At 48.9% G+C, this 11,338-nt stretch overlaps 1 protein-coding gene across 1 annotated transcript; it reads left to right on the forward strand.

Moving 5' to 3' along the window:
* Positions 1-1,207: 1,207 nt before the first annotated feature.
* LOC144716962 (uncharacterized) lies at positions 1,208-4,268 on the forward strand. The gene has a single exon (XM_078592254.1). It carries the CDS (start codon positions 1,346-1,348, stop codon positions 4,157-4,159), a length of 2,814 nt encoding a protein of 937 aa, XP_078448380.1. The 5' UTR covers positions 1,208-1,345; the 3' UTR covers positions 4,160-4,268.
* The last annotated feature ends 7,070 nt before the right edge of the window (positions 4,269-11,338 follow it).

Genomic DNA, 11,338 nt, shown 5'->3' on the forward strand with positions numbered 1-11,338 from the left:
ATTGTACGTCCAAAAAATGCAATAGCTCAATATATGAATCTTTCTCTGATTTGTATGCAAATTTCTTCTTTTGTTTAAGTTTGTTCTCCATAAATAGTATTTGATGAAGGTTTAGTGTATGGGTTTACAGGGGCTAATCTCTTTCCCCTTAATGAAAATATGATGCCAAAACTATACTATCTCCAAATTATGCTCGAGCATTAAAGAACAAGATCATTCTTGAGAATCGGAAGCACGTGCATGCTTATATGGAAGCAAGTCTGAAAATTTTCAGATTTCCAAAATAAATCTGAAAATAAATAAAATAAAAGTATCATCGTCTATTTTGGGCGCAGCTTTTCTTCGTCCAAGAGTCATTCAAGAGGACGAAGGCTGAGAGGGACTGTGTCATTACAGGCCAAGAGGGACTACCCTTTCTGGCCCGTCCCCCCCATTACCCTCTTGCTCCTTGCTCCTGTTTCCTGCTAACTGTGTGTGCAGATCCACCCTTCCTTTCTCCCAGCTCCCACTCCTGCTCACTACCTGCTGGCGGCTCATCCCCCTCCCCAGCTCGGTGGCTCTTTGCTCAGCTGGTTCCTCCCACCCAAAAAATTTACGATCATTTTATAATAATATTTTTAAAATTCTGAATGTCGTTTTCCATTTGTAAGCTCTAAATCATGACGTGTATCTACGCTTCCTTAATGTCGGAGCGCTCTAATAGATGTGGTGTGATAACTCAGTGAAGCCAAGGCTTGGTGGGAAGCAACATCTAGAGCAGGTCATGTGTAACTAAACACCTTATAAAGGAGACTTTTGTTGTCCAAGGTAAAACACGTAAATTTATTGTTTTGACTTTTATAACTTGACTTTGACCAGTCAACTCCTGACCTGACCAAGGCTGGACCAAACTTCAGGCAGTGTACTTCCTAAAAACCGGGACCGGACCGATTGTCCGTCCCGTCCGTCCCCTCTGGTTTCCGACATCCGTCTGACGCCGGGCATCATGATGACGTCACCACTTCTAAGCGAGGGCCAGTAAAAGAATAAGTAAAAACGCAAAATCGACAGCAGTAAAAAAAAAAAAGAAAAAAAAAACAAGAGGGGGGAAAAGAGAGTACCTCCTACAGTCATGGGGTACGCCTGCCGACGGCGGTCAAGCGGATTAAATAAAATGCAAAAAATGATTATCGCAACGGCTATCCCTCTCCTCTAGTCCTCTTCTCCCTTTCGTACTTGTATTTATTTACTGCGCTCTGCAACTCTCTGCCACACTCAGAGCCCACTGCGCAAGCAAGAAGACGATGAAGGAAGAAGAAGAAGAAGAAGGCGCTCCCCGCTCTCGCTAGCCAAGCCCTATCTCTCCATGGCTCCCTTCTTCTTCCTCTTCCTCTTCCTTCTAGCCTCGCCGCGGGCCGGCGGCGATCCGACGGCGGAGACGGCGGCGCTGCTGGACTTCCGCCGCCGCGCGGCGGATCCCGGCGGCGCGATCGCGGGCTGGACCGGCGCCGGACCGGCGTGCGCCTGGCGCGGCGTGGCCTGCTCGCCGGACGGCCGCGTGGTGGCCGTCCGGCTCCCCCGGCTCGGCCTCTCCGGGCCAATCTCCGACCGCCTCGGCGCCCTCTCCGAGCTCCGCGAGCTCGACCTCCGCTCCAACTCCTTCAATGGCGGCATTCCTCCCTCCTTGGCCAACCTCACTCGCCTCCGATCCCTCTTCCTGCAAGAGAACTCCCTCGGCGGCCCTCTCCCCCTCTCCCTCCCCCCCAATCTCCTCTTCCTCAACCTCTCCTCCAACCAGATCTCCGGCACCGTCCCCGCCGGCATCGGACGGCTGTCGCAGCTCCTCTACCTCTCCATGGACTGGAACCTTCTCGAAGGTCCTCTTCCCGCCGCCCTCGCCGACTGCTCCTCCCTGGTTCACCTCAGCTTGCAAGGCAACTCTCTCCGCGGGATTCTCCCGGCGGCGATCGCCGGAATCCCGCCGCTGCAAGTCCTCCGCCTCTCTCACAACAACTTCTCCGGCGGCGTGGATTTGGGCGGCGCCGCGGCGGCGCTCCGGGTTCTCCGGCTAGGGTTTAACAGCTTCGACGAGCTTCGCGGAGAGGGGTTTTCCGGCGGGGGGCTTCAGGTCCTCGATCTGGGAAGCAACCGGCTCGGGGGGCCGTTCCCTGCTTGGGTGACCGAGCTCGCGAGTCTGGAGGTCTTGGATCTCTCCGGGAACGGCTTCCATGGCGGATTACCGGCGGAGATCGGGAAGCTCGCCGCTCTCCGGGAGCTCAGATTGGGGAAGAACATGTTGCAGGGAGCCGTCCCCTTGCAGATCCGGCAATGCCGGTCTCTGGAAGTGCTCGATCTCGCGGATAATCGCTTCCTCGGCGGGATCCCGACCGCCATCGCCGAGCTCGGCTCGATCAAGGATCTGCGCCTGGGAGGGAATCTCTTCTCCGGCGAGGTCCCGGCGGCGCTGGGGAACATCACGGCGGCGGAAACCCTCTCCCTCAGAGAGAACCGCCTCGCCGGCGGTCTCCCGGGGGAGATCTCGCGGCTGGCGAACCTCACCTCCTTGGACGTCTCCTTCAACCAGCTCTCCGGCGAGATCCCACCATGGATCGGCGGTCTGAGCAGGCTCCAGAACTTGAACATGAGCGGGAACGCCTTCAAAGGGAAGATCCCGAGCTCGATCGAGAATCTGAAGCAGCTGGAGTCGATCGATCTGAGCAAGCAGAAGAAGCCGTCGCTCTCCGGCGAGCTCCCGGAAGAGCTCTTCGGATTGCCGAACCTCCGTACCGTCGTCCTCGCGTGGAACGCCATCTCCGGCGAGCTCCCCGAGGGTTTCAGCAGCCTCTCGAGCCTGCAACAGCTGGACCTGAGCTTCAACGCCTTCTCCGGCGTCATCCCGACGACGTACGGCTACCTCGCCGCGCTGGCGGCGCTCTCCCTGGCCGGGAACGGGATCTCCGGCGAGATCCCGGCGGAGCTCGGCAACTGCTCGGAGCTGGCCTTCCTGGATCTCTCTCGGAACTTTCTCTCGGGCGTCATCCCGGGGAGCCTGGGGCGGATGACGAAGCTCCGGTCGCTGAACCTGTCGTTCAATAATCTCTCGGGGGAGGTTCCGGGTGACGTCCTGGGAAGATTCCCCGTCCCGTCGTCCTACGCGGGGAACGGGGGGCTGGTCGTTGGGAGGAGGAGGAGGAGGGAGAGGGGGGGGGTGTTCGCCGCGGCGATGGCGGCGGCGGTGGCGGGGACGCTGGTGGCGGCGTCGGCGGGGGTGGCGGCGGCGGTGGGGTGGCGGCGGCGGAGGGCGGCGGCGGCGGAGGGGAAGAAGAAGAGGAGGAAGAGCGGGAGGAGGAGCGCGAGCACGGACAGCGGGAAGGCGAGCGGGGGGGCGGCGCGGGTGGTTATGTTCGGGGGGAGGATAACGTACCAGGAGACGGTGGAGGCGACGCGGGGGTTCGAGGAGGAGGCGGTGCTGGGCCGGGGCCGGCACGGGCCGGTTTTCAAGGCCTGCTACGCGGACGGGACAGTGCGGGCGGTGCTCCGGATGACGGCGCCGCCCGCGATGGAGGCGGAGGCGCTGGGGCGGCTCCGGCACCGGAACTTAACCGTTTTGCGGGGGTATTACCCGGGGCCGCCGTGGCTGCTGGTGTACGATTACATGCCCAACGGGACGCTGGCGGCGCTGCTGGGGGACAGGCACGTGCTGAGCTGGCCGATGCGGCACGCGATCGCGGTGGGGGTGGCGCGGGGGCTGGCGGTGCTGCACGCGGCGGGGGTGGTGCACGGGGACGTGCGGGGGGAGAACGTGCTGTTCGACGCGGACTTTGAGCCGCACGTGTGGGGGTTCGGGCTGGGGGGTGGGGAGGAGGGGTGGTCGAGGGAGGGGGACGTGGCGGGGTTCGGGGGGTTGCTGCTGGAGCTGCTGGCGGGGCCGGGGCCGGACGGGGAGGGGGTGGTGGAGTGGGTGCGGGGGCGGCTCGAGAGGGGGCGGGTGGGGGAGCTGGTGCAGGCCGGGGCGCTCGAGCTCGGGGCTGGGTCGGGCGAGTGGGAGGAGTTTCTGCTCGGGCTCAAGCTCGGGCTGCTCTGCGCCGCGCCGGACCCGCGCGACCGCCCCACCATGACCGACGTCGTCTTCATGCTCGAGGGCTGCCGCGTCGCTCCCGACCCCCCCGCCCCAAACTAAGCCCTCTCTCTTGTTTCTCTCTTTTCTTTTTTTTTCTCTCTCTCTCTCTATATTTATTATTGGCCAGTTTTAGCGTTAGGGAAGGAAGTTCGTGTTGCATTTTTCAAAAGTTTTTTCTGCTCTCGCTTTCTTTATGTGTTTATTATTGGTCACTTGAAGCATTATCGGGAAGACGGTAAGTCTTGCATTTTTCATGCTTGAGGGCTGCCGCGGCGCTCCCAACCCCCTTGATGCTCTCTCTCTCTCGGATTCGGACTGACTCTTTCTCTCCCCTCTCTCTCTCTCTCCCTCTCTAGGATTCGGACTGACTCTCGCTCCCTCTACCCTCTCTCTCCCTCTATCTCTCCGCGCTCTCTCTTCCCCTCTTTCTCTCTCTCTCTCTCCCCCTCTCTCTCGGACTGGAACTGACTCTCTCTCTCTCTCTCGGAGTGACTCCCTCTCGGTCTCTCTCTCTTTCGCTGTCTCTATTCTCTCTCTCTCTCTCGGAGTGACTCCCTCTCGGTCTCTCTCTCTTTCGCTGTCTCTATTCTCTCTCTCTCTCGGACTCGGACTGACTCCCTCTCTCTCCGTCTCCGTCTCCATCTCCATCTCTCTCTCTCTCTCTCCATCTCTCTCTCGGACTCTCTCTCTCTCTCGGACTGACTCTCTCTCTCGGCCTGACGCTCTCTCTCTCGGACTGACTCTCTCTCTCTCTCTCTCTCGGACTTGGACTGACTCCCTCTCTCTGCGTCTCCGTCTCCGTCTCCATCTCTCTCTCCCTGTCTCTTCTCTTTCTCTATCTCTCTCCCTCTGTGGCTCTCTTTCTCTCTCTCTCTCTCGGACTGACTCTCTCTCTCTCGGACTGACGCTCTCTCTCTCGGACTGACTCTCTCTCTCTCGGACTCGGACTGACTCCCTCTCTCTGCGTCTCCGTCTCCATCTCCATCTCTCTCTCCCTGTCTCTTCTCTTTATCTATCTCTCTCCCTCTGTGTGTGTGTGTGTGTGTCTCTCTCTCTCTCTCTCTCTCTCTCTCTCTCTCTCCCTCTTTCTCTCTCCCTCTCTCTCTCTCTCTCTCCCTCTCTCTCTCCCTCTCTCTCTCCCCCTTTGTGTCTCTCTTTCTCTTCTATCTCTTCTCTTTGTCTCTCTGTATATATTTATTATTGGTCAGTTGCAGCTTTAGGGAAGGAAGCTAGTCGTGCATATTTCAAAAGCTTTTTTTCTCCTGTGTCTCTATTTATGTATTATTGGCCACTTGTTGCATTAGGGAAAGAAGCTAGCTTGCATTTTTCAAAAGCCTGTTGCTAACCTTCATTTCAAACATTGCATTAAAAGTATTTTGTATGAATTTTATGGTTGAAAGCCGTGCTATAATGATGATGTGAATGATGGTGTTTTAGAAGAATAGCCTTTAAATGGGTATTAATGGCCAGATTCATAACTGCTTATAGTGTAAATTTTATCCCACTTTTATAATTTTGTTGATACTTTTAATGCAGTGAGTATTAGAAAGATTTTTTGGTTGGATGACACAATAATTGAATTAATTTTTAACATAAAAATAATAATTAACGGGTGTAAGTATCAAAGTGTCGATTTATGAACAGTCTCTGCTTTGACCTTTGAGGATACTGTTCTAAAAAGTTACTACTTCTAATTTGTGCATTAACTGCACCTATAATTATTATTAAAACATGACCTTTTAAAATAGTTCTGTAATCAATGCAATAAATCTGGAAATGAACGAAAGTTAATAACAAAATAATTTTTTTATCAATGCATCTTACTTTACGTATTTTTGAGAATTTAAGCAATGCCTCCTTTATATGTTTGATTAAAAACACACCAATGACTGTCTTGAATACTATAATTATGAATATCAAATTAAATAAGGCTTGAATAATAAAAATATCAATTGGGATGAATGAATTATTACATTAGTCTTGAATTGCATGAGTTACAAAAGATAAATCATTTGGAAATGTATGTTCCTTACAAGCTAATTACACATTCCACATCCCGTTAAGTATTCAATGTATTCTACATGAAGTCCATGAACACATGTAAAGAAAGTACATGAATACATGTAATGACTAAGTGAATTACAAAGATATTATGAAACGCTAATCATGTCAAAGATATGTTAGGGTTAATACACGCATATGTATGCACCTACCTACCTGAAAAGGTATTAAATTTTTTTGTTACAAAAGGAGAAGTGTACTTTAGTAAGAGATTCATGTAGTTCATGAAGAATAATGTTATTCTAAGTCAACTAGCTCAATCGCATACATCTTAGACGAATGGTTCATCGAGGAGGTGTAATTTCACTTTGTTGAACCTTATGGAATCCACTGTCAAGGATGTACCCTACAGCTGGATGTAGCTAACTTGCATCGTCGTCTTGGGGGTCTCTCAAGGCAGAGGAGCAAACGTAGACCAGCACTGAAGGGAGTAATGATACCGCGAAGAAAATAAAGGGAATGGAAGGAGGACAGAAGTAACCTGTGGGGAGTGGCGATGGCTAGGCCCTCGAGCGGTGAAGCACAACCGCCGGGAAGAACAGAGAAGACTGTCGCCGTGGAATCCTGGGATCCTTGGCTGCATGTCGAATTCAATCACTCCGAGAAGAGGAAGAGTAGTATGTAACACGGTCAGGAGCGCCATACGGTCTTCGATCAGTGGTCGAGAACCCACCTGAACAACGTCGGTGAGTTAGATTCAACAGAGACACACTGAACGCTACAGCTCTGCGTTCACGCTACAAACTGCTTAGTAGATTCAGCGACGGAGCAAGGGTCAGATAGTCCCGGTTGACTCCGCGATGGTAGGATTTACCGAAGACTGCGGATCAACAGGTTATCGCCAGGTCCGCGGTCAACCTGTGGAGCCGCGGGTTTCAGAACGGCGGAAGGGCGATGATGACCCCTGCGGTCGTAACAAAAGCAATAGGAGGGCGGATGATTGTCGGAGCAGCAAAGTCCATTGGATGACGGTCGTACGTACTGGATGTAAGAATCCTTAGATTCTCAAGAAGATCCTCAAGAACAAGAAATAAGAACGGAGAAAGAAGAAGAAGGGAAGTGGAAGATTGAGAGAGAGAGAGAGCAAGACCGAGAGATAGTTGAAGTTGTCTTTAGATCATTGAAAATCCACTCTTACATTCATCGACATTGGTTGTTATTTATATTACCATATAGTAGTTATAAGTTTGTTTATTTTGTTTTGTTTGTTTAAATCATGTCCGTTATAATGGTTGTAATGGTTAGTTAGTTTGTAGTCGTAACCGTCGATTAGTTGGCCTATCTAAGTGAAATCCTGACCGTCTATGTATTTTCCTATTCTAGATTGAATCCTACCAGTCTTTGTTTAAACTTACGTTTAACCCTATCCGTCTATTTCTCTTAACAGAGTATAGGATACATATTCGATTTTTACTACTCTACTCTTCGTTAGAAATCCTATCGGACAGTATCCTCTTGACGTGAAGCTCCTTGCTGACTTGTCTTGCCGAGTTGTTCACTCCTGTCTACGTATTCTTCTTCTTTATCCTTAACATTGGAGTTGTCGAAGCACAGAAACGGGATGGTAAAGCGGTCTAGAGGGGGGTGCAACAAAGTATCGTCAGCATAGAAAAAGGCTTGGAACTATGGAACTCCACAACTGCACCGGGCGCCAGAGGTTTTCCCGTCTTCCCTAGTGGAGGTGGACAAAGCAAGAGCGATCGTGGTGAGATGGAGCAGTAAACCTAACTTCCTAATAGGAGAAATTCATATCAAAATAAACGACATTCTTTTTTTTCTCATTCTTCCCAGAAAACAATTCCTCATATCGTGGCCCTCCCCCTTCCCTCTATAGTGAAAGAAGAGGGGGAGGGGTGGTTAGGAGTGCCCTAATGGGCTCCTTTAGGGGGGAAAAGAGGCTTTTTGGGCTTCCCCCCCCCCCTCAAAGGACTTCAAAAGGCAAGAAACATTCTTTGGCCCCCCCCCCCCCCCCCCCCAAGTGTGAACCAAAAGACACAAAACACCAGACTCTCATGGGGGAGGCCCGTACACATGCATGAGGGGGCCTCCCTATAGTCCACGGTGATGAAATAAAGAAAAGCGATGCGAAGAGGGCTTCTATCAAACCGTGAAGGACCTCCGTAAAAACCGTAAAGCAGCACGAACACAAAATGAAACAACACGATGCAGAGGCGATTATAAGCCTAATACTGGATGCTAGGGTTCTTCACATCGGCTCATGCTCTGCGACGTGGCTGACGATGAGCTTGGACGTGCTTGACGGGGTGGACCTCCATCAACATGCACTCGCTCTAGCTACACATCACTATCAGTTGATAATTGTTGGAAATATAAGTGGCATGTAAGTCAATCTCACATTCAATGCTTTGTTCAATATTAATTTATTTTATATATTCATTATGATCCATGTGCAATTCTTATAATTGAAGTCCATTAATATTAAGTACATGCGATGACCATGCGCATTACTCCTATGATAGTGTGTACACTCTAAGGAAAAATGGCGGGTGCTCTTTGGGTAAAGAGTTCACTGAATTGATCCATAAAAATATTTGAGTACTATCATACATATTGGAAATCAGGTTGATTCATGGTACCTTATGTAAGTGGTCCTTAGACCTGCGACACCAAAGACGCCTAGTGGATGGAATTCCACGCCGTCAAAGCTCATATATAGTAACAAGTCCACAAAGGTAATTGGGTGGTCAAGATAGAATCCTCTATCTTATATATGAGAACAGATTAATTCAAGGAAGATGATGTAGTTAAATATGTTGTCGGATAGTGGAAATATTGGAGAAGGTATTCTCCAATGATTTTTCATGCTTTAGTATTAACCAAAATGACCCATTAGAGTCTACGGTTAACCACACCCTAAGTCATTAGAGAGTCTCACATAGATGAGGGATTATACATACACCATAATCAATGATGATAAATACTCCTCAGTAGAGTTGACATACTCCTTTGTATCTTATAGGGCACGAGGTATATCTTGGCACAACATGAGCATCCAACTTAACTAATTAGTCCTGTTATATTGATCATTGATTAATCAATCTATATGTGATCTAGTCAATTAGTAATGCCAGACAAGTAAAGGTTATAAGGCCGTTGGCATTTTCAACAAAACTAATATATGGACCTAGAAGTTCACGCACAACATTTTGGGACATTGGCAGATATACATGGGCCTAGATGCATTTTTTAAATTTCATATACACGGAACTTTAAAATTTCCAAGCGACTTTTATAATTTTTTCTGGATAGTATAAATAGAGGGGGCATCCTCATCTGATACCCATGTTGAGGAGTTTTACTCGCCACGTCAATGACCAACAGCCGATAGGATTTAACATACCAACAGACTAGCAATAAACGAACACGTACCTTATACTCGTTAAGAGATTTAGTGGCTAGGATTAAATATATGAAAAGAAAGATAGATAGAAAAAGATAGATATCTAGGATTAAACATAGATAGAAAAACGAAAGACGGTTAGGATTCAATCTGATATAGCCATTATAAATTTTTATAATGACTAGGATTGGTTGAACAAACTAACGTATATTGTTATCACATATAGTTTCTATACATACAAACATACATGTACATTTTTCAATGCCGAAATATAATGATCATAACCAACTTTTCTATTGTCTTCTTGCATCATCTACCCTTTCTTCTTCTTCAATCCTTCTTCTGTACCACTCTCTCTCCATTATTTATTTTCTCTACTTCATGGTGATCGATCAATCTCAACATGGTATCAGAGTAACCGATCGTCGAGGTAGAAGAAATGTCTGCTAAAGTATCGACTTTGGCCTCAAGCCATGCCCCATTGCTGCCTAGCTCGAGCCCCACTTGGCATCTATTGTAGTCGACGCTTGGCCTTGAGCCCTGCGCAACCTTTGTGCCGCGACCATCGTAGTTGCCAGCTCATCGCCCATGCCAACTGTGAAGTCCTTGCCGTCTTTTGTGTCTGCCTACGCACCCTACGTGCCATTGATGCTGCTTTGCCACAATCCATGTCATTAATGGGTCGCATATCGACTCCCGTTATCCTTGTCCAGACAATCAGGCCTCATCTAGTCTGGTACGCCTTCATCTCTCCCTAATTACACATTCCGTTATTTCTTTCAATACCTCCCAAGTGCATATCCACCATTGGGGTTTAGGATAAGAATAGATAGGAATATAGTTCTGAGGGATATAAATTTCTATTGGTACATCCTTGGTTCGACCCATCGAGGGTGTGCGCACTAGCGGCAGTAGCCGTGCTCACATCGTCAATCTTCAACCCAACGACTGGGTCATTGGGAGCCTAGCGACATACCCAAGACCCTCTATAGTGAATTATTGGTTGTTGAGGTACTTCGACGCAGAGTTGCACTTCCCATTGCATTTTATCAAAGCAATTCACATTTGCATTCCCCCGTGCACTCACCTACCTGATGGACATTGAAACGGTAGCTTGATCACAACTCATCATTACACATCAGACCATCATTGAAACTATCTAAAAAGTTAAAATGTTTATTTAGGTCTAGAAAATTTTTTGGGTTCTATAGGCCTAGATCTGGATTAACAAATCAAAACATTCTGCAGCGAAAGACTTAAACAAAATCTAACGACATCATTAAAAACATTAAACTAAGAACCTGCACATGGATTATATTTGTGATTTCTTGGACCGTGGATTACATTACATGTGTGCAGCCTCTAGAAGTATCTAGGTAGTCATCGACACATCATATCTCCTCCTTCTCATTGGCGAGCACCGTAAACACTTTGTTGTCGTTGTTATGCCGTCTCAATTGCATCGGGAGTGGAGATGATGTTTAGGGGGAAGGGAGAAGAAGGGGAAGGCCACTGAAAAATTCTAGCATGGTTGAATTTCATTCAAGGCCTTGCCCTATTTATCCTAAGTGGGTATTTTCCATAAAAACTCCCAAAACTTAAGGATATCTTCTGACATCTATAAGACCATTTACGTGTGACCCTCTAGGCCCATGTATCAGTCTATTTAACGAGTCTAGTGGCCCAATAACCTTTATTTATCTTTAAAATTAATTAACTATATCATCATATATATTAGTTAACGTCGGATTGATTTAACCCAATCGATAGGTTGAGTCTCCAACACGTGGGGTGCCAAGCTACACCTCGTAGTCAAG

Source organism: Wolffia australiana, chromosome 2 (genome assembly GCF_029677425.1).
Source record: "Wolffia australiana isolate 7733 chromosome 2, ASM2967742v1".
NCBI classification, from domain to species: Eukaryota; Viridiplantae; Streptophyta; class Magnoliopsida; order Alismatales; family Araceae; genus Wolffia; species Wolffia australiana.